Below are 23484 nucleotides of genomic sequence, written 5' to 3'. Positions count from 1 at the left end.
TTGTATGTCAAAAGGAAGCTATACCGACAAGGATACAGATATTTGCTGAATTTCAGGGCACAAGAAGCGATAGAAGAAGAGAAGGCCCGACAGAAAGCAGAAGCTGCAGCAGAGATACAGACACCCCCGCACATCAATGGTTCCATCTCACCACAGCTGCAGTGAGTACCATTACATATACGAAAGGCCCAAGACATGAGCAGGCCTGATATTGTATAGCACAAAGACTCATTCTACTCATAGTTAAAATGGCAAAGTTGTAACTTAGTGCATTTTTAGCTCTGTTTGAAAATGTCATTTAGTATACCATACATTGTTGTTTTACTGTATAAGACTATTTGATCACAAAGTAGGCTTATCAAAATGACACTGAAAATTTCACACAAAAGTCAAAATGCTCCACCCATATTAGGAGAAAGTTGACATGCAGGGGATGGCATTTGAATCCATAGTTTTCAACCCTTCACCCCCTACCCACAATTCAGTGTCACATGTCGCTCTGGGCTGTGCCATGGCCTTGATAAACATGTATTTAAACATGATATTGCCGACTGCCATTTTGGAATGAAGCACAATGTCATGTACTTATCTCTTGGATGTTGTTAAGTTCATATCACTCTGCAGTGATACACAGTATATGGTTACTAAGTGCTAGAGTGGGAGGTAAGGTTTGTCTTTCCTCTGCTTCTGCCTGCCCCTCTCAGGAGAAAACTTGAAAGTCCCAAGTATCGAGTCTCCCCAGAAGTCCACAGACCCCCCAGGTAGGTGACTTGCCTGCATCAATCTCGCAAATGTTTGTCAATTTTTCTTCACCTTTTGTTTTCCCCCCTTCCCCTTGCATCCTTTGATATCACCGAGTTCTTTTCTTTTGGACTAATGTTAGTCCCATTTTGTTCTGTTTCCCCCCTTCCCTCGTCCCTAGCCCCTTTGCTGTCGTCTTCACTCTGAACATATAAAAGAAACAAACCTATGCATGCAAACCACAGAGTAATACTCTAACGGTAATGTCTCCATTATGCGGCTGTTGTCTATACACATGTACACACGTCCTACCATTTCTGACCCTCGTTTTTGATTGGTTAACAACTTTGCGTTCCATAGCATTTTGCCACACTATCTTTGCTCTTCTCCCAGAGTCTAAACGCTGCTTTTTTTAATGTTTTGCGTCCTCTTGCCCCGCTCTACATACTGTACATCTTCTTCTACCCATACACCCATCCATGTTCCACCCCCCTCCCCCTTCCTCATGCAATCACCCCCCATTTCATATCACAGCCCTCCGCCCTTCTCTTTGAACCCCTTGTTGTCTGTCCGGACTGATGCCAGCTTATTCACCAGAAGAGCAGCCCAGTCTTGCTATGTTGGAGTGCAGTAAGTGCATGGTATTACGGAAATACTTTCCTGCATTTCTCTCTTCCTTAAAATTTAATTTCTTTTTTTTACTGGCTTTAACTTTTAACTTGTATAAGTCACAGAGTCTTCTACTATTCAGCAATCTGCTTGTTTTCATTTTCAACACCTTCTGCGAAAGCATGCCTTCGGGTTGTTCTGGGAAAACGGAAAACCAGGAGACGCTTTTATGAATAATGTGATTATACATGAGGCTGCCTCCCACCTCCTATGGATAGTTTTTCTTGGAACGGCCCAGAAACATATACATGTACAATGTAGTGCTACATGGTATCTAGTGCTACATGTAGACTGAGGACTTGAGATTAATCCCCAGGCTGATTTACTGGTGGCATAAGATAGTATCAAAGCTGGCCAAGGAGTAGAGCCGGCCAAATTGAGCCAGCAGGCTTAAGGCAGGTGGACTCCCTTTGGCCGGCTCTACTCTGTACGCTGTACTGACATCTTATGCCACCGGTAAATCTGCCTGGATATTACCTGAGATGTTTCTGCCTGTGCATCCTCACATGCCTGTGCATGTTGCACGTTAGTCATATGCAGTAGAACAACACTCTTAGACTTATGTACTGTATTAGATCATACGTTAACGTTTTGCTATTTTTATCATGATATGTATTATGTACATGAAAGGTTGGCCAGGTATCCGTCCTATGGTATGCTCCTCTAATTGCTTCACTACATATTAGTCTGGCTCCTGTAGCATACGTAGTCCACTGGTTAGAGGTCCTGCTTCTCGACCAAGAAGTCATGAATTCAAATCCCATTTTTACTGTTGTTGCTTACTTAACACGTATGCTACTGGAAAGGATCACAGTCCAGACGTGTTAACTGTCCATTGTGCTTGTCGAAAAAAGCTAGGGGAATTTCCCTTGTGCAATGAACCTGTAAATACTGCACTCAGTGTCTGTATTTTTTTGTTTGTGATGACCAGTCACCCATTTGACACCCAAAATGATTATTGATCTAAGGGGCAAACAGGTGATAGACTTTTCTGTGGTGAGGGGATCAGAGGAGTGGACTGAAGATAGTTATTTATGGACGCCAGACTACATGACCTGCACTGACCAGTTTACTGTTAAAAAAAAGTACTAGATAGATGAACATGTTGCTTTGGCTTTCCTGTGGTGTTATGTGTTTACTTACTGATGTCTGTCTCACTACTTTACAATCTCTGTCACTGCTTGCCTGTCTTTCTCACCTTTCTGTACATGCACATGTCTCGCTCACTTTCAGAACTGGCACCTCTGTCAGTTACCACAGTCCAGAGTACCACAACACTCAAGGATACCACGGTGCAAGACACCACCATAGTCTTGGGTACCACAATCCAAAACCTCGGGGTCTCAGACACCACGACCCGAGACCCCGTAACCTTGGATACCGTTCCTATGGTGATCCTGCCTTGCACAGTTACATACGCACACCAAAACCATACAAACAGCAAGACAGTAGGAGACAGTACTCAAAAAGGTACAAGACTTAATGTGTAAATGTATCCTTTCATCTGAATTCTATCTCAACTTAGACTTCAATTTTCAGATTACCAACAGGAGAGATTTTTTCACCCTGTTGTGTGCTCTGTCGCTTCATAACTCTGCTTCTCTGACTTCTAACAATGTTTTGTATAAGTTAACTTTTTGTTTGTGTTCTCTCTGTTCTGTGCTTTTTCTCTGTGCTTAGCATTTGATGCTCATAACTGTTATCTTCAACCCCAATAACAGCCCAAATATATTCTCATGAGTCATGAGGTTTGGAAAATTTTGTGCCTTTCAATATCATTTGAGCTGCAAACTTGTTTCAGAAAAAAAACTGGAAACAATTACACAGAAATAAATCTGTTTGACTTAATAAAACCAGCCAACAATCAGCTTGCCGAACAAGTATCAAGTGTGACTTTTTTATCCAAAGTTTGTTAAATAGAAACGGAATGTGTTTTTCTTTCCCATTTGATAGATGTTAGAAATACATGTGGGGAAATCTTAATATCAAGGAAATACTAAAGCTAAAACAGAGAAAATAAATGTGATTTCTTTAAGTTTTGGTTTTACACATTAAGCTGTATGTGTTTTGTACACCCTAGCTTGACCTGATCAAATGATTCTGATCTGTTACTACATGTTAAAATAACATGCAAAATGTAACATACATGTCCATCCTTATCTAATTTGTTTTTTTTTTACTTGTTAAAACGATGTGTCTGTCCTTGCTAACAAAATGTCCGTCCCTACCCACATCCAGACACAAACCTTTTAAACAAACTGTGATTCGTGTATCCCTTTCACCTACGTATGTCTCTAAAACATGCGTGCATCTCTATCACATTCGTGTGTCCCCATCACAATTTACGTGTGTCCTTGTGCCTCACTCTTATATCTGACCACCCTTATGCTCCTGGTTGTATTTCTAGGGGTTCTGCAGATGCTTTAAGTGCTGGTTCTGCTTTCAACGGGCAGCTAGAAAACATACCATTTATTGACGAGTGAGTTCCCATTTCCCCAAGAAAACTAGATAGATTAACCATAACTGTGTAACTCATATGTTTCTTAGTCAGACTTAGGCATTAGTCAACATGATTCATAGAAGCTAGTAACCAATCAAAAGTGTAATTTCATTTCAGTTTCTTACTGTCTAACAAATTCTTTGCCAGGAATGTTTAACATGCTGTAAACTCTTTTTTGATTAAAACAAATTATGGTGCTTGTCTTGTCTCATTTTTGTGATGGCAAATTTTTTAAAAACTGAATCGACCTAAGTGATCATTAACTTTTTTCTTCCGGACATTTTTGCTATCAAAAGAATCAAAAGAGGCAGCATCAGAAATTTCGAATTATAAAATAATCTTGACAATCAGCATCAATCAGTCAGATATCGAAGCTCTTTGTCGGGTTTGTGTTGTGTTTGGTTGTTGCTCCCTGACTCAGTCTTGCACTACTCGGTTGCCTTCGTTCTCTGTGGTGTTAACGTGAGAACAGTTACATGTGATTGTATTAAACCTTGTTTTGCAATGCTATGCGATGCCTGTTTTTGTACAAGCTTAGTGCACTACATATACATGGCATTGTTATGGTCCAAATCATTGCCGTTGATGTGTTCTGTTTTGTCTGATGTGCGTTTGTTTTGTTAGGGATGCTTCTCCTGTGTCCCCGGAGCCAGACGATACTGAAGTGAAAGCTGAAGAAGACAAGCCACTGCAGAATGAGTTAGTATCCTGCTACTACACAATTATCTTTCTAATAGCATGCATTATGATGTATTTAATGTGCAAACCCATGATTATCTTTTTATGTATGTCATCCTTATTCATGTATGTTTCCTGTATTTCCATTGATACATGTATGGAAAGGGTACTGAAACTCATTGGCCACGAATACAAGTTTTTACCTTATGTATTACCTTACGTGTTGTAATGATCTATATCTTGATATGAACACAATGCATATCAGATATAAGTACTCTAGACTCCCAAAATGACTTTAAGGGAGCAGGATACACTGGATAGCACAGTTTGGTTTTGTGGCTGTGCAAACGATTATTCTACACGTTTGCTGTTAATTGTTGGAAAGATCAACCGGTACATTTGTAGCTCCAGTTGGCACTTCTGATCACTTCCATTCTGAACAGTCTGGCAGTTGTTGTTAATAGACAATTGTTTTGCATTTGAATATTTACCTAAGCAAGAACTCTGATTGGGTCCAAGCTGCATGTGTCTTCTGTAATTGCTTGGTAACCAGGTCTCTGCTGTAGGAGAATACATTGCTTCAGAATCTGATAAATATTTCGAATATCCAATATGATGAATGACATAAGCACCAAACATTAGGGTGCAATAAGAGAAGCAGCCTTTTGCTAGAATAAGACGGAATCGAGGCTCACTAACATTTAAGATGTGGGCATGGCCTTAAGAATGCATGAAAAACTAAAAAACTTAAAATTTACACAAACTGAAACCTGACTGATAACATAGTCTTCGTTGTTGTTGTTGTCTCTGTAATCTGCTCGGTTCGTTGCATGATGGTCACATGTGCTGTAAAGTTGTAAAAAATGATAGATGCATGCAATGGCTCACAAGTAACTCTTCGTTCTTCTAGTACATGTATGTGAATCTTGTATTACCATACAATCATGATTGTGTAAATTAAATAATGCCCCTGTCACACTACTGGAAAAGCTATCAGCGGACAAGTCTGCGAGCTCAAAATTACATTTTCGGCAGTAATGCGCCTGGTGTTGTCTCGATCGTTGCAGGTGATTTTTAGAGATCAGACGTTGTTTGCAGGTCCCAGAGCCCCATTCCGTGCAATTGGTAGATATTTAGGTGAACAAAAAATTACTCTTAGATTTTCAAATAGAGCGACCTTCTTTTTCAAGGTCAATGAACCCTCTGGCCATCAAGAAATACGGCCAAAACTCGTTCACTGTGTGACAGGGGCATAAAGCATGGTTAAGACTACCATTAATCGTGTATACTAACATAACTTCATCACCCAACAGAAGAAGGCCCTCGGCCTCTGGCAGTAGTAACTCGGGCTCTCCCAGGAGGAAGCCTCCGCCAGTCCTGCCCAAACCAAGTTCCAAACATGTGATATCTTCACTGGCATCTAAAGAGGATAGTCAAGAACCCAGACCACGGTTGTCTTCCAGGTCTGTAGTTATCTGTAACCCTGAACTTACAATCATAATATTATGCTACATGTATAGTGTATGGTATTAATACATTTTAGTTGGGTCTTCCTGTAACTCATCCAAAATAACATTCTCTAGAATCTGATCCTAATAACACATATTAATTTGTTCAACATACATTGTACAGTTGTACCTACATGAAGTTTGGCTCAACTGCATATTTGAGTTACCCCTAAAGTTATTTTTCATGTTTTATGCTGTGACTATGTATTGTTGGTGCAATCTTCTTTAATCCTGGACCAATGAAAATGGTTGACAAAGTATGTTTTATACAAGAAAGTTAAACCAATCAAGATACAAAGTTTTGTCTTCAAGCTCAATTTTCTCCTGTCAATGAAATTAAAGGATTCTTGAATCTGTGAAAATGGCTGTAGCGATAACTATTGTTTTTCTTTTGCCTGAATATAAATTATTTGAAGAAAAAAATGGATGGCAGGCCATAACATACCCCTGGCCTGAAATACTGGGGTGTATTCTGGCCTGCTACATTTGTCAACAGCAACCGGAAAACTGGTGTACGCTCAGAAAACAGCATTATACATGTACATAATAAGTCCACGTCAACAATTCACTTCTTATTTCATCTACATGTATTTACTCCGGCTAGTTGAGTAGCCTTGGCTGTATTTTTCTCTATACAGCCAAATAAATCAAATCAAATAAAATCTATTTACTGGTTACCTGCTTCTAATGTTATTAACTTGTTTTTTTCCTAGTGTGAAAGATGTGGCCAAACAGTTTGAGGAGAGAATATCTCCTGCGGAGGAGCCCCCAGTGATGAACAGGGCCATCCGCAAAAGTGCTTCTCTTCCAGCAACAACAGTACGTCACAAGTCCTAATATCTGGGTTTTGATCCTGCATATCATGAAAAGTTCTAAGAAACTATGATGAAATTATATAGATATGATTATGATATATGATGCATATGATTTTTTCAAAGAGAATACTGTAATGAATTTATAACAGTGACTGTTCATCCTTTATAGTTAACTCAATGGATATGGCCGATTCTCCAGTATTCTTGTTTACAGAATTTTTACAAATTAGGTGAAATTTCCCAGAATTCTGGCAGAATTTTCCCAAAATTCTCAGAAAGTTCCTTTAATTCCCAGAATTACTGACCATATTCATTGCCACGTCTTACATCATGCATACTATCGTCAGGTTATCTGACCAGTGTACATGTACTGCCAGAAAGATTTTCTCAGAAATAGACCATCTGTCCAGAACCACAGAATCAGTCCTGTTCCAGTCTTAAAGCAGGCTTGAACCTATCTTCCTTTCAACAGTACAATAAAATAGTGTACTGTTAAAAGGGTCAGCATTGCTTTCATATTTACAAAACTGTTATATCTTTGATAGTGTCCATACTTACAGTATATTCATTGCACAGGTAGATCCTCCTAACTGAGACTGCACCAACTTAAATTTACCTTTCTGTCATCCATTTTGTATGTATGCATGTATTTTGACATTGTTTTTTACTCGTGCTTCATGCTTGTTTTTAGTAGAAGGCTAAGCTAACTAGAGTTCGGCGACCTCATACCTCCATGAAAATTTAGAGCTTTCGTAAATTTCATGCAATTGACTAACACATTAACATAATTTATGCATGGTATTGTTCATCATTGACTAACGTACACATGTCACAATTATAAAATTCCCATTATTAATCATAAAGCAGTTTTGCAATTTTTACATAAATTATGCAAATAAATTCCTCATTACCATATTTGGTATCTGCTTATATTCCACCTATCATAATTAACATGTGTTACATTTATTGAAGTCCAGTTATTGAAAACAATGGAATTATACAATTTCCTCATTAATTATGCAAATTAAGTCCTCATTTGCATAACATGTATATCATTATAAACATCTTTGCCTAAGGTACCCGCATGCCTAATATTTTGCCAATCCATCAATCCATTCTGCAGTTATCCTCTTTAGAATGTCTTGACAAAAATGCCCCTGCAGTTCCGAAATTAAATGTTAGGGGGCTGAAACCTGCCCCACTTTGTCATGACACTGCAAGCTATCTACCAGCCAAATGTCAAGACCATATCACATCCAGGACAAGAGATGCATTGAAAAAACTGCCATGATATAATATCCTCATTGATTATGCAAATGTACTCCTATTTTGCATAATTAGTATTTAAACTTGTACAACATTGTCTAAGGTACCTACATACCAAAAATCATGAAAATCTGTTGTTCCCTTCTTGAGTTATCCTCGTCAGAAGTTTTTGACAAAAATGCCCCTGCTATCCCCAAACTAGACGCTAGGGGGCCCAAAGTTACGTCATTTTTTCCTGAGCACAAGAGCTATCTAATACTTAAAAATCTTGACCATAGCATGTTCAGAACACCGAGATAGCAAAACCGGAAGTTGCGCTGCAGTACCAAGGTCACACACCAGCGGGCCCAAAATTGACCTTGACCTTCGTCTTCCCAACCCCTACCTACATACCAAATGTCATCGTAGTCCATCAAGAGGTTCTCAAGTTATGATGACCACAAATATGCGGACACACAGACACACACACAAACACACACACAGACACACTCAAAACTATACCTCCATTTTTTCATGGAGGTAATTATTGTGCTTTTTGCCTTATACTCAGAAAACATATGTGAATTTTAAAAAAACTATCTTCCTGCACAGGTCCTAGCTGTGCAGACAGCTGATGAAGAGGAGCCCGGAGCCGGACTCCTGGGGTCGCCCTCGTCCTCCACCCCCAGACTGACCTCCCCCACCCAGACCAAGGCCGCGCTCAAGCTCCACCTCTCCGAGGACAACATCACCAACCTGGAGAGGGTCCTGTCCGAGAAGAAGGCCAAGATTGACAGCGGGCAGTCCCCCCTGCTGGAGACGCCCACCTCCTCCCCGAGCACCATCTCCTCGGAGATACAGACCATCACCAAGAAGCTGAGGAAGAAGTTCCTGGCGCCAAGAAAGAGGAAACCATCCAACCTGACCTCAGACGAAGAGGACAGCCTCAAGACACCAGAGTCAAGTAGGTGTTTGTATTTTCTTCATACATGTATTTAATAGGAAGACACATTCGAATATCAAATGAATATGTGATCACTATGCAAAGTGAGAAAATTTTGCGACTTGTTTAAAACATAGAATTGCTAAAGATGGTGCCTTGTTTCGACCACAAAGCAATTTATGGTGGCGTCCGTATCGGCATTTGTCATTTAGTTTAATTACAAAGATAATTGATCAAAATTATGTATGTTTTGGATCATTCGCACTGTCGGTTCAATTGATTGGATAGAGGAGCATATACTAAGTTGAAAAGTTGCGTTTGTTGATTTTCTGCTTATTTCAATTTCTTAATTTAGTGCTGCTCAATAATCAATACAAGAATATAACATAATATAAACTAGACTAGCTATAGACTAGTTGACTAGAGGCTCTATTATGATACAGAAGTTCTATGTAGAAGTATGTATGGATTTTCAAGACGGTTTAACAAGTCTGATCTAGACAAGTGTTATTGTAACAAATATTTAAAAAATCATTACCCTACTTATTATTGAATTCAAAAATAGATGTTTACGTAGTTATAGCATTTAATGAGAGGAAAATTTCTTCATCTGTCCTGGCTCCATTTTCTCTCTGCGTCTCTGCTGTAGTTTTACTCTGCAAGGCCCTCAAATTTCTGCCTATTGCAGCTAGCTTTTTCTTAAGACTGTAGTTAGTGTTGTATACCGCACTGCACAGTCATTGGATCACTCTTTATTAGTTACTGGGCAGTGTGCCAGAGTGGCGTAATGAGGCCAGTTCCCTGTGTGTGAAGAATTTAATTACCAGGGTAGCTGCTAGAAGAGCTATCCTTGTCAAAGTTCCTTTGGTTTGATATCGACCTGATCAGAGATCCTGCAGATGATGTGCCACTGTATGTACATGATTGCAGAGGAATTCAACTGATTTGAATACATTTACATGGAAAAGGGTGCACACTGTCCACTCTTAGGCCCGTTCACACTTGTTTGTACATTCAAGTCCACATGAGTTGCATTTTAACATTATTTTGGCTTAGGTAAAGTCTGTGGCCGAATGAGTGTTTTTTTTGTTTTGTTAGATAGCCAGAATGCACAATGGTGGATCAAAGCAAAAAATAACTTGTTCCCCTCAAACTTTACCTATATGTACATTGAGAGCCAAAAAAAATGTCAAAATGCAACTTATACAGACTTGAAAATTTGCAAAGTGCGAACAGGCCCTCATTTGGTATTGTAGATAATCGGATTATCCCTGATCCAATCAGTGCGCAGTGAAGATAGGGTTTACCTGTGAGTCAATAGCATGGACAGCTGGCCTGGGTACCATCTGGGTAGTAGTTCGCTCCCATGTTCTCTTCTGCTACCCAATTGTGGAACTGCACATTGAAGTTCAAACCTTTTGGTGGTGGTGTCAGTTAATGAGTGAATTATGGAATGGGTTCTAGAGTGCTCAGTCAGACAGGCGTTCTAACACCAAGTGGACAGAGAGGGCATTTTGGGTGTTGAAACGCCTGTTCGAATGTAATTTAATTCACTGATGTGTAGGGACCAATCAGCACCCTCGTCCAAAATTTGGACAATTCCAGACGTTAGAAATGTCTAGGTTCCCAGACTGAATAGCCAAGAAGCGACTGTATATAGTGCATTATAAATGTTGAAGCGAACAACTATCCGTAGGATACCCAGGCTAATAAACTACTGGCTGGCTTCGGAAAGTCATGACATGAGACAGAGTACATGAAGCTGACAGTTGTAGCACGCAGCATCAGTCAGTCTGTTCCCATGCTCTGTCTCCTTCCCCTGCCACCCCAGCTGCTTCTAATTCTCTTAATATCATCAGCAACTCATAACCAGAAGCCTATCAAATATCATCTAATTGTTATGTGCTGATTAGCATAATTGCTAATTGCATTAAGCCCAGTGCATACTTCTACACTGTACATATCGACGCATTCCCTTTTGCTTCATGTTTGGGCATATTTACTTTTAAAGCAAAGCCATTTCTCTTGTTCTGTATCTACGTATCTTTTGCATGGTAAGTAAGTTACACCTCTCATATTTTGTTCCAATCTAATTATTAGTTCTGCCCGTGCATGTGTCTTGTGTCCATATTTTATTATCATTAATTTTGTTTGTAAAGAAAACAAAACATTATGTATATAATTTTGACAGCTTTGTTGATTGTCACGTCACGTGTCTTGCATGTTTGTTGTTGTCGTTTGTGCCCTAAGTTGGAGTGGCAGTGCTGCCGCCTTTCTGTCCAACCGCTGACGATAACGCGCCGCCGCCGCACCACGACTTGAAAACGACGAGCCTGAGCAAGGCTGTTGAATGTGGTGCATGTGGCAAGAATGTAGTCAAGGAGGGGTCAAAGTGCAACGGTGGGTGCATGTCCAGATGATGAGAAAGAGAACAAAAGTTACGTCAAGTTCTGCCATTGAACGCCTTGAGTTGCCAGAAAACATTTTGCAATACTCATATTGTATATAAATTATGGACCTTTTTGGAATTATGAAGCTTTCAGTTGTCAATCTGACATGCTAGAAAGTTTTGATATAAATGTTCAAATGAAAATACATATACTTAGTTTAAAGATACAAAGCTAAACCAATAATTAGGCTTGTTTGATTTGCATTTGCTTTTGTTCAATGTGATATATATTCATCATTTAGTTTTGTTTGATATCTTTAGTTACTAATTGTATGTTACTGTCCTCCTTATTTCAATAGCTTTCCCAAAGCCTAAAATGTCTACATACACCCGTTACTATAAGTTTCACAAGTTTCCAGTGTGAAAAGAGCCCCAGGTTTGAATTTTTTAAGCCAAAATATGATTAATATATAGTTATAGTCTGGCCATGAGTACATGTATATTGTGGCTAGCTGATAGTGAGAACTTGTCATTGTTACATACGCTTATACATAAAATGTATGATTTGTTGTCTGATTGTGGACCTTTCCCCTGACCAGTCTGTAACCAAGTGTTCCACGACCGCTGCTGTATGAAGGCTCTGACGTGCTATCCCAGCGGGAGCAGCAAACAGAAGAAACGCTCCAAAGCGGTGGCTGAAACGGAGAGGGTCCCCAGCCCCGCCACAGGGATGAACCTTAAGGGTGCTTCTCTAGAAAACGTGCCGACCAACGTGGTCATCAGTAATGCTTACGACCTCAGGCAGATTGATGCATTCCTCTTGAAGAAGGTTAGTCAACTGTGGATACTGAGTAGCCTGATTTAATTGCGCTTCTTAGGCCCGTCCTACATTGCCGCGCGGGAGGAGCCTACTAGCTCCGGATAGCGGAGTTTGCGTTACACAGACTAGATACTGAGGTCTCTAATAAGAGGTTACACATGTATATTGAACTATTTTATTTTAATGATATTGATACAGTTTGTGATTTTCGATTCATATGATATATTTATTCCTTTAACTTTCAAAGTTTTTTTTTCATATTCCTAAATGTACTTTGCCTTAGAAACTGAGAGTCTGAAAGTTTTTTTTTTTCATCTATGAATTGTTTAATCTAACATGACCAAAGTACCAGTAATGATTGCAGTTGGCCAAGGCCATGATTAAACTTCTGGAATCAACTTATTGTTAGATAAGCTAAGAATGAACTCACTAAGTGTTGCTGTTGTTCTTATAGATCAATGACATGAATCAAGATGATGGGCGGAGGGATACGATCGTGGATGTTGTGTTCAAGAAGGCCATGAGGGAGTATCACAGTGACCTAATCACCACGTATTCTGCTGCAATATCGGTGAGTTACTCGTCTAGTGATATGTTATTCTTTTTATCAGTTATATTGAGATAAATTCTGAAGAAGGATTGAGACGTACATCTAGTTGATAAGTTAAAGGTCTCATAGTCTTGGGGCCATTTTAAGGTGCATTGGGTTGTTGATCTACTGTGTCTTGGGCATAGTTTTGGAAGACAGAGCCCATCTCTCTTCTGCCACCTTTTACCTCCCAAAACGAAGTCATGTATACCCATATTCGAGACGTTCGGTGTAATATAACCAGCTGCTGCCGCGCCAAGTGCCTGTGAAGCTGGTGCGTTACGCCGAACGACGGTTATACCGGCTATATAGATACAGATACAGATACATATTACATCTTGATGTTGTGAGTAAAGTTGTCTAAAGTGCCTTTCCAAAGGACACCACATCTAGCCAGGAGTGGCAGGAAAGGAACCAGTGACCTCTCAATCCAATTTCCACTAACTGTACATGTTGTACATGTATGCCACCAGTTCCACACATCTTCACGTAATGTGCTCTATTCCAGACCAATGAAGAGGTGACCCTGCGGTACAAGGACCTGATCTCCAAGTTTGAGAAGGTGCTGGAGAACGTTGTGAGTAAAGAGAAGACCAGTGCCAAATTCCCGGTCACCCTGGGGATCAACGCCTTCAGGGGCTTCCTGGACGAGTTTGTCAGGAACTACAACCCAGGGGAGAAGCAAGTCAACAAGGTAGACATTTCCTTATTTCAGTGAGCAAATGTGAATGAGTGAGGGAGGATGCGAGGGAGATAGGGAGGGTTGGAGGGAGTGCTTTTGGATTTGAAAAACTAGAAAATTGTAAAAAAAAAAGCATATCTTTTATACCTTTTGGATATTGATACAATCATGACAGCATTAAGAAAGCCTGACAGCATATGAGATAACTTTGGTTGATATCAGAGCGGAAATTAAAGAAAAGACATGTTAAACAAAACAAAGCCTATTATTTCATGAAGATAAAGTTACAGGCTAACATGTCTTCAAGCTTCAAAGAATCAAATCTGATCAATATGTATTATGGCTTTTCCACAAGGATTTGTTCTCGTACAATATATTTACAACTGTCCTATTATTTTCAGACAAGCCCCGTTCGGTACAAGAGGAGGAAAAAGGATGATTCATTTGTAAGTATGCAAAAAAAAGTCATGTATATAATTATGTATGTCATACATATAAAGCTGTTCATCAAAGCAACATATTACTGTTTGTGTTATCATGTACAGTAAGTCATAAAGGAGAATTTGAAAGAAACTGTTGCCAGTCAGTAACTGTATTCTTTGCCCATGTACATTGAAATGTATTGTGTTCTTCTTAATGTTGACACTCACGTTGTTGACACACACTAATGTTCTTCTTGATGTTATGAACCCAAATAATTAGTTCAAGTGCTATGTTTGTGCAATGACCCATTTCTCTGCAAGAGATGGAAAGATGTACTGACAACTTTGTTTGCTTTTCCAGTCTTTCAATGGTCACAGATACGAGACAGTCCAGTTCAACATTGCCACGTTCTGTGAGCAGTGCTCCAACCTCATCAAGTCTGGGTCAAAGGGCATGCTGTGCCAATGTAGGTGCCATTCTATCCTCATGAATATTCATGTGTAACCAAAGTGGGAATCAATAATAGAATGAAGTTTTGTGATGTATGAAGGAAGTGGCTTTAGTGGTGAAGTTATTGAACAGCGGTAGAAACATTCAGTGCCACATACAGGGATAGTACTGTGTGGCATCATTTCAGTACGGCAAACAAGGACAGTATTGTGTGACATTACAGCAACGCAGACAGGGACAGTATCATGGAACAGCCATTTTAGTACCACAGACATTGATAGTTATGTATTACAGCCATTAAGTGTCACAGACAGTGACATTATTGTTGGACATTATTTCAGTATCACAGAGAGAGAAAGTATTGTGTGACATTTCAGATCCACAAACAGGGACAGTATTGTGTGACGTCATTTCAGTACCGTAGACAGGGACAGCATTGAGGAACAGCCATTTCAGTGCCATGGTCAGGGACAGTATTGTGAGATATCCATTTCAGCACCATAGACAGGGACAGTATTGTAATTCAGTGCCACAGTCAGGGACAGTATTATGACATATCCATTTTAGTACTATAGACAGTGACAGTATTTTTTCAGAACAATTGATAGGGACAGTATTGTGTGACATTATTTCAGTCCCACAGACAGAAACAGTATCATGGGACAGCCATTTAAGTACCATTGACAGTGACAGTATTGTGATACAATATACAACCATTTCAGTAACACAGACAGATACAGTATCATGGGACAGCCATTTCAGTACCATTGACAGTGACAGTATTGTTAGTCAATCATCTAAGTATCACAGAGAGGAACAGTATTGTGGTACAGCCATTAGGTAACACTCACACACACACAAACAGTATTGTGTACAGGGATAACATGTTGAGATAGTAGTAATGTTTGACATCCCCTTACAGTATGCAAGTTTGCTTGCCACAAGAAGTGCTACCAGAAGTCAGGACATTTCTGCAAAGGATTCCTATATAGAAAGAATAGGGTAAGTATCAAAATAGTAAATCTATCCTTACTTTCCTTTTAAATTGTGCACCCCTTAAAGTAAAAGATGAAAAAGCACTAGAAGAGAATATTGACCTTGTTTTAGAATTTTTCAAAACATTTATCATGTTGTCTTCTCTTACCTTAGAATTCCTTCCTTCATGATATTACTTTGTACAGTGTTTTTATATAAACCTTTTTGGATTTTCAAGAAGCTATCTATAGTCAGCTATTATTTTTATGCAGTGTACACATTTGTATCTATACATCCATTTCAGTCCTTAGATATACTGATCTTCTACAAGCACATACATTCATTTCCTCAGTGCTAGTAGGGCATTATATATCTTTGCATCATGCATTTGTACTGGAAGCTGCTAGTCTGGTATGCATCCTATCCTGGCTCAGGCTCACTCATCTGATCGCTTCCCCAATGAAAAGGCTGGCACCTGTCCTCATTTAAATGTCTAGCCCGTATGTCATCAATCATTAGATATTTCTTGGAAATAGTGCAATGTCACCATGCCGTTTCAGAGAACTGTTTGACATGGCAGGCCAATCATAGCTCTAACTTGATTGTAGTTTAGGCTTATAGTCAAATCCTCTATCAACTGGTGCCAGACTTGTGAGCTGGAAAGCAATCACAGGAGCAAACATGAACAAGAAGAGAATGATACTCTGCTAAACTACATCTTTTTTTCCGTGTGTAGAATTCTGGCTCGTATGAGGACCAGTACTTTGGCGCAGACATCTCCACGCTCCTGCCAGAAGGGCGGAAGGTTCCGGTGCTGGTAGAGAAGTGCATCAGCTTTGTGGAGAAGGAGGGGCTGTACACCGTGGGCATCTACAGAAAATCGGGCGCTGCGGCAAAGATTAAACAGCTGAGGGACGCGTGCAATGCAGGTACGATGACATAAAGCAAGTTCATTACCTCCGCAAAAAGTGTGGGATTGTTTTCGGTTTGTTTGTTTTTGTGTATCTGTTGTTTTTTAATATTATGGAATGACAAGATGTGAGGCAAAAGATTGTGTACAAGGTGGGGACAGACAAACTTAGTGAGACTCTTGTAATGAGTAAAGAAATGACCAAAGTGATTAGACATGAACCCTGAGCCCCCTTTTGGTGTACATTTATGTTTTGGTACCATGCATATATAATGATATATGTTCATAGATTTATTAGGACTCGATGGAATCTGCATCTCTGTTATGTTTTATCTGAGTCATACCTCCCTCATAACCTCAACAAAAAGAGGCCTGCAGGCTGATTCGGACTTCTCACGAGTAGATAAAGGTTCAAACAAGCCTCTTCAAATGTTGGTTTCACAGGCTGGCAGGAAAATCCATAGACAGAATTAGTAAGAAATTTACAATAATGAATATAAGTATCATATATGTAAAAGAAGACATGTTGGCTGTACTCACTTGTTGGTTTATGATATGCTTATAGATCACTAAGTCTTGTAAGGTATAATACAAATGTAGGTCACCTGGCACGGTGGTCACGTTGCTAGGGTATTATCCGCGTTGCCAGGCCAAAGTGCTCCGCCCACAAGCCGGCCCGCGCGAGCCGTGGCGGTGTGAAAAAAACAACACAAATTTCATCCAACATAACGCACGATATGATTATCACATCAGGAAAAAAATATGTGCACACGAAAATTACATTAGTTCGCCTTAAAAATATCTCAATTATTTGGGATGACCATGTGCAAAACGCTTCAAATCGCCCGCTGTTCCATGTGCGTATTGGAGGTCGTTTGGGGTCACTGAACTTTGAACTTTGAATTTAATGCTCTATTTTACGCACCAGGCAAAGCTTTGATCTATGCTTTAGACTTTAGGACCTCTAAGAATATTTCACCTTATGCAGTTTTAAGTGTCTACGACATTTTATCTAATTTTGTCACATTTTCACTACGTTTTGTCCCATAGTTCCACAGCGATGGAAGAGAATCGATTGATTTTTCTCCAAGATGGCAGCGATAGTTTTTTCTTCACGATGGAGTTTTTTTGGTCAGCTTAAGTGTTAACTACCGGGAGATATGGCTCAAAATAAGAATTGTACGTTTTGTTCAGATTTTCACGTGGAAGAATGGCTATGCTCTTGACTTATAATTAGGTTGTCGGCGAACATCAGAGCGGTTTGTTCTTGCCTCCGTACGTTCTTACTACAACAACTTACCTGGGACGGCAGTGATATGGAAATGAGCTGGCGTGGCCCCATTGTTGTCGTCCCGGGCGCGAAATTTGAGAGAGAATTGCCTGTAGCAAATTATTTGTACAGTTTGTTGTGTCTGCAAGAAGCTACCATTAATTCTACAAGATCTTTAGTGCACTTTCGCAGCTGCACTTTCTCCCATAGTTAAGATTATTTTAGAAATTTTGAACGAGGTTCCAAATAGTAAAATGGCGTCTTTTCGACTTTTGTAAACAAAAGAGAAAACCGGTTTCATCCGGTTCCGCTGTCAGGTAACAACACTACATATCTGACCCATACTTCACAAAAGTTTGATCTACTACTGTGCTTCTTTGATAGTTAAGTCTAAATCTTTTTCTTTGTAGTAATGAACCGTTTTCATTTTTCTACCAAGGGCGCCAAAAGTTGAGTTTTTTCGTCTAGTGTATGCAAGCCGATAGCACATCAAACGCTTGGGTGTGTAATCTTACAAAGCTTAGTGAATTGCGAACTGCAGATTCTGTTACAAAATTCACGGGAATATAAAATTGTTTCTACAAATGGAGAACGAAGTTTTTTTCTTCATTTTTTAGTTATTTTGTAGGACAGGACTAGACACGCCGGTTCGTGAATCTTGATTTGAAGACGCGCTTTGTCGTGAGGTCAGTGTGCATTGCGTTCTCCGTGTGCGGTAACTAAGCTTCCGTGCAAATGTTCAAAATATGAATTTCACTTCACCAAGAAACTAAACTGGTGTCCTGTCGTTCAATTGTGTGTGTGTATGTCTGTGTGTGCGTGTGGAGTGAGAGAGAGAGGGAGAGAATATTAGACTTCCGTAGGAAAGGCCGGGTTGTGTTTATATTACGGGCGGGCGGGCTCTACGCCGCCCCCGCTGAATCTTGCAGCTGCGCCCGGCAATGACGCTCACGGTAAGTTGGGTGAATTTTCATGGTGTTGCGGTTGCTATGCTTTCGTCCGTGTTACCATGCGTTTTATTACTACTTCAAATCCATTCTATAGTATAAGGTATAGTTTAAACAAAGAAAATTGCGGGGCAAAGGACGCCAGTTTGAAGTTTACCATGTGATGTAATGCCCAGCGTATTACGGATATCGATACATTCGCCACGTCAAGCGCTGGTATGGACCTAGTTCATTTACAGAAAGACGAGAATATAAGGAGTTTGTTATTTGAGAGAACACGTTTATCAAAAAACGTAGGTTGCAATTATTGTCTTATATTTAAATTGAGTTGTTGTGTATACATGACAGGAACAGACACGCCGGGACTTTGGTCAAAGACACAATATATCAAGGGGTTCGTTACGTTTGGGTCTAAGTATACTAGTATGTTGAGCTTTCATGTTCTAGATATAGATACTCATCTTCGCCGAAAAACTACTGGATTTCTATCACTCAACTTTTTGTGTGTGTGTGTGTAAAAAAAGGCACGGATAATTTTCCGAGTTGTGTCTGTAAACGACGCCCACTGCTCCGTCCCAAGCGGTGACCCGGGAGTGACGGTAACTCCTTCGATCTTTGCTCACCTAAGGTTTAGTTTTAGCATGTTGGGTAATATATAGACAAATATATAGTTCAGAAAGAATTAAAACGGTGGTTTCAATGCCGAGCTCCAGCGTGAGAATGGCCGACAGAAAAGCTCAGGTATTGTTAACTTGGTAAGTGGAGAACAATGGGGGCGGAGAAAAAACGCGCATATGAAAGGAGCAAGTTCGCGTAAAAAAATAGCTCAACTTGGAGCGACCAAAACAAATGTAATCCCCGCCTACAACGGCGTAAACCAATCAGCTATTGTTGCCAGTAGTGAAATGGATGATTGACATTGATTTCCTCATCCATATGCATGATTTGCGAGTGAGGATTTTTGAGGGCCTTTTTGACCACCGTGTGGGGTATGCCCATAATCAGGTTCCTGGCACATGTGAAAAAAATAGTAAGTGATCTATATGCTATATGGCAAACTTTTTTTTCAAGCCCACCTTTTCTCTCCTTACAGACGTAGACGCAGTTGACATGGAGGCCTACCCCATCCATGTGGTCTGTAACGTGCTGAAGCTGTTCTTCCGAGAGATGGCCGAGCCGCTGCTGACCTACGCCCTGTATGAAGACTTTCTCAGATGTACAGGTGAGACCTGTGTGACTGTACATGTGGTGGTAGATTGCTTATTTTATAACCTTTATAAAGGAAATAGGAGGTTTTGTTTTTGATGTGCATTTGTATGTGTGTGATGTGTGTTTGTGAATGTGTGTTTCCAACCTATTTTTGCCAGCATGACTGAAGAAGCTATGGGTGATGGATTGTGATGATGTTTAGCTTTCAAGTGAAGTACGTGTAAGGATAATCTTCATGAAGGACAAGGTTAATTCTGGTTCTCACACTGGCTTACTATGATACTGCAGCAGAAGTTATAGTTTTTATATCCTCTGTTTTGGCCATGCTGTATGTGTTATGGTCGTGTTATGTCTTTGGGATGGTAATAAATGGTAGAGATTAGGGCCCTCCCTAGTACATTTAGCTTGTGTTTGAACTGCGGGCTTTTGTTGGAAATACGTGAAGTTTTTTTATACAGTCACAAATTGACAATTACTATCAATTTGATTTCTTTATCTAGATTTTGTTATGTAACCTGACAGTGTAAACATACATGCAAAAAATAGTTCAGACAAATAAAAATCTCAGTCTTACACAAATTTATTGCTCTAATTGTCGTATAATTGTGCACTTACTTTTCTTGTAGAGGCCTATTAAAGTGCTGATTATCATTACAATTTGTAAAACACCGTATGACACCTCGTACATTTGTACAGTCACCACTGATGTATAATTTCAGTAGAAATTCAGTAAATGCTTGTGCTTTCACATTCAATATGTACTATGGTGTTCACTATCAACAGTCAGCATCGGCCTTCTATTTTGAGAATTTCTTTTAGCACAAAGTAGTTTCAAGCAGAACAAAATAGTAACTAAGAATAGTGTACAGTACTTTGCATTATGCTTCAAGCAGATGTTCGAGGGGAAAATTTTGACTTTATCATGTACCCATTTATTCTGTCAGCCAACCATCATATGATAAGAAGGTCACAATCTTCCCCATCAACCTCTGCTTGGAGAGCATGGTATATTACTCGGAAATCACTGCTTGTTACATTTTTGGTGTATGTTGGCAAAGGCTGTGTGATAAATACAAAGTGTCAAAGTGCATTACTTTTTTAATTAAAAATTCTCGTCAACTAGCCTTTTTACAACTAAAGAAGCTTACATTTTGTTAATCTTAAACACTGACATAAACTAAGCTCACTAAACAACAGAGGTGCTACCTTGTTATTTCATCAGTTAAGTTTCAAGTGTGTCTTGCCAACCAGACGTACCATTACATCATTGTGATCAAGTTACAAAGTGAACTACATTTGATACTTGATTTGTTGTATAATCAAGAGTGGCTGTGGTGGTTAAAACATGCAAGTGCCACAGACAGAGACAGTATTGTGTGACATCATTTCAGTACCATGGATAGACATGTTTTTTAATACTCTGTATTATTTCAGTACCATACATTAAGACAGTTTGGTGTGACATCATTTCAGTACCGTGGATAGAGACACTTTTTGTGACATCTTTCCAGTACCTCAGACTGACAGCTTGTGTGACATCATTTCAGTACCTTGGACGGAGACAGTTTTCTTTGACATCATTTCAGTACCACAGATAGTAACAGATTTGTGAGGCATTAATTTAGTACCAAGGAAAATCACATTACTTCCTGATATGTTTCCTTTCATACTGGAAATGGGTTCCAAATTACAGTGGAGAGTATCTCAAAAACTGATAACACTGACTTTTGTCATCACTTGGCTTTCCTTCACACGTGACCTGACCGAGCCATCACTAAGCCCTGCCGTAGATGTCTTCTGTTGCCATGGAGATGTTGACGTCCCTCGGGATGGGAGGCGGGGGGAACTTTCCCCTGATCACTGGGCAGGCTTCCTCGTAGATGGCCCTCGGTGGGGTCACTGGGGTCAGGTTGTTCTGGGTCATCTTCCAGCGGCTGGGGCTGTGGGGCGGGATGTTCGGCTTAAAGCCGTGGGCACGCTGCTCCATCCTTTGGCCCGGGACGGGCAGTGCGCGGTTGTTGGTATTGTCGTGCGGGGCTTGGTTTCGAGGGTGCATGTCGGAGCGGGTGAAGAAGTCGGGTGACCTCTGTCCCTGGTGGTGCGACGTGGTCATCTTGCTGTTGGCATGCCACTTGGCGCTCTGGTGAAGGTTTGCGGCGGCCGCCGCGGCAGCAGCAGCGGCATCCCTCTCCCTGCGATTCTTCAGGTACAGGCAGACCACGCTGAAGATGACGAACGGAAAGCTGAGGGCAGCCGTGCCTCCGATGATCGCCCCTGTGAGGTTGACACTTGAGGACGAAGCTGACTTCTTCTTCTCATTGGTGGCTGGCTTTGTCTTGAAGGACAGGCAGTTGGTTGGGGAGACGGGAGCAGCCGTGTTGATGCAGACAGTGTAGCTTGTAGCAGGCTCCAAGCCCTGTATGGTGTAGCCAGCATCGCTTGCCTTCAAGACTGCCGTCTTTATCTTCTTTTTCTCCTCTCCTGCCTTGCCAAATGCCAGGTGATACTGGTTGGAGCTCTTCTGTGGCGCCCAGGTGAGCTTGGCTTGGTTGGACGTTATGTCCTCCAGAGCGGCGACCAGCAGGGTTGGTTTTGGAGCTGACTTGGGACAGGAGGAGGTGCAGGAGACGTTGAGAGGAACGAAGGTGCTGGTGGACCCGCCCCTGTTGGAGGACTCGCAGGTGTAGCCGGGCATGTCCTCCATGGTCAGGTGCTTGACCGTCAGCAGGAGCGCGTCCTTCCCTCCCGTCACCTGCACCCTGTCGGTGAAGCGCCGGGTGGCGACCGGTTTCTTCTGCGGGCCCAGCCACCGGACGGCGAGCGGCTCCTCGCCGCTGGCGTTGCAGGTCATGAAGACCGCCTGCCCCTCCCTCAGGCTGAACTCCTGCGGGTAGTGGGTGACCTTGTTGGTCGGCGGGACGCACTCGAAGAGGCTCTTTGGGACCCCCATGACCAGCATCCCTTCCAGACGGGCGGGCTTGACGCAGAAGACGCTCTCTTCGTCTTGTACGACATCTTCCTTCTCCTCCATGTACTGACGCAGCCAGTTGTTGTCGCAGTCGCACCTCCACGGGTTGGCTCCGAGGTGAGCTCTACGCAGCTGCTTGTTGTAGCGGAAGAAGCTGTTGGGGAGCGCGGTGAAGCGGTTGTTACGGATGTTGAACTCCAGCAGCAGGCGGAGACCCTGCAGGGCGCTGCTGGGGGCCGAGGCGAGCATGTTGCTCTGGAGGTCCAGGCTGGCGAGGAAGGAGGACTTCTTGAGGGCCGCCCAGGGGAAGGTGGTCAGCATGTTGTGGGCCAGGGAGAGGTGCTCGCTGTGGTGGAAGATGGTGAAGGCACTGGCTTCGATCTGGACGATCTTGTTGTTGTTGAACTTGATTGTGGTGAATGACATTGGCCTCCAAGTCTGGAATCATAAGAATGGCAAGAATGGCATTTATAGGGTTAAAATGACTGTTAATCTTTAGACTTTGTTGACAAAAGGAACATTTATGTGAGATGTGTAGAAACTATATTATGTAATAAGGTATTTTAAACATGGATGAATTGAAAATGACTTTTGAAATTAGGATAGTCTCAACTTAACAAATTCTGTTGACAAATGGAACTAAGGTAAGGATCATTGAAAAAAGTTTATCTCGGGTAAAATTGTGAAAGATATACATATGGGTTTTTGTGTATCTTTGGACAAATTTTGATTGGCTGTTGCCTTACAGTTCAA

The 23484-nt window shown here is 41.0% G+C and overlaps 2 protein-coding genes across 16 annotated transcripts in view; both read left to right on the top strand.

Annotated features, from left to right (window-relative positions):
• Positions 1 to 23484, top strand: part of LOC118409729 (3-oxoacyl-[acyl-carrier-protein] reductase FabG-like) — an 876245-nt gene that overhangs the window by 605949 nt on the left and 246812 nt on the right. The gene's annotated exons all lie outside the window — the stretch shown is intronic.
• The window catches only part of LOC118409687 (unconventional myosin-IXAa-like), an 83761-nt gene that overhangs the window by 49448 nt on the left and 10829 nt on the right, over positions 1 to 23484 (top strand). For 3 of the 15 annotated variants that reach the window (XM_035810894.1, XM_035810893.1, XM_035810902.1), the window contains 18 exons: positions 57 to 161; positions 705 to 761; positions 1276 to 1371; positions 2644 to 2880; positions 3818 to 3889; positions 4535 to 4609; positions 5902 to 6051; positions 6810 to 6915; positions 8769 to 9120; positions 11350 to 11499; positions 12088 to 12317; positions 12763 to 12879; positions 13406 to 13591; positions 13981 to 14025; positions 14363 to 14468; positions 15375 to 15454; positions 16164 to 16356; positions 19648 to 19776. In XM_035810894.1, coding sequence (XP_035666787.1) covers positions 57 to 161; positions 705 to 761; positions 1276 to 1371; positions 2644 to 2880; positions 3818 to 3889; positions 4535 to 4609; positions 5902 to 6051; positions 6810 to 6915; positions 8769 to 9120; positions 11350 to 11499; positions 12088 to 12317; positions 12763 to 12879; positions 13406 to 13591; positions 13981 to 14025; positions 14363 to 14468; positions 15375 to 15454; positions 16164 to 16356; positions 19648 to 19776 — 2486 coding nt within the window. The remainder of the gene's footprint in view (positions 1 to 56; positions 162 to 704; positions 762 to 1275; positions 1372 to 2643; positions 2881 to 3817; positions 3890 to 4534; positions 4610 to 5901; positions 6052 to 6809; positions 6916 to 8768; positions 9121 to 11349; positions 11500 to 12087; positions 12318 to 12762; positions 12880 to 13405; positions 13592 to 13980; positions 14026 to 14362; positions 14469 to 15374; positions 15455 to 16163; positions 16357 to 19647; positions 19777 to 23484) is intronic. The other 12 variants (XM_035810896.1, XM_035810901.1, XM_035810895.1 and 9 more) reach the window with 12 other exon arrangements.

Source organism: Branchiostoma floridae, chromosome 2 (assembly GCF_000003815.2).
Source record: "Branchiostoma floridae strain S238N-H82 chromosome 2, Bfl_VNyyK, whole genome shotgun sequence".
NCBI classification, from domain to species: Eukaryota; Metazoa; Chordata; class Leptocardii; order Amphioxiformes; family Branchiostomatidae; genus Branchiostoma; species Branchiostoma floridae.
This window is presented reverse-complemented; position numbering and strand designations above follow the sequence as displayed.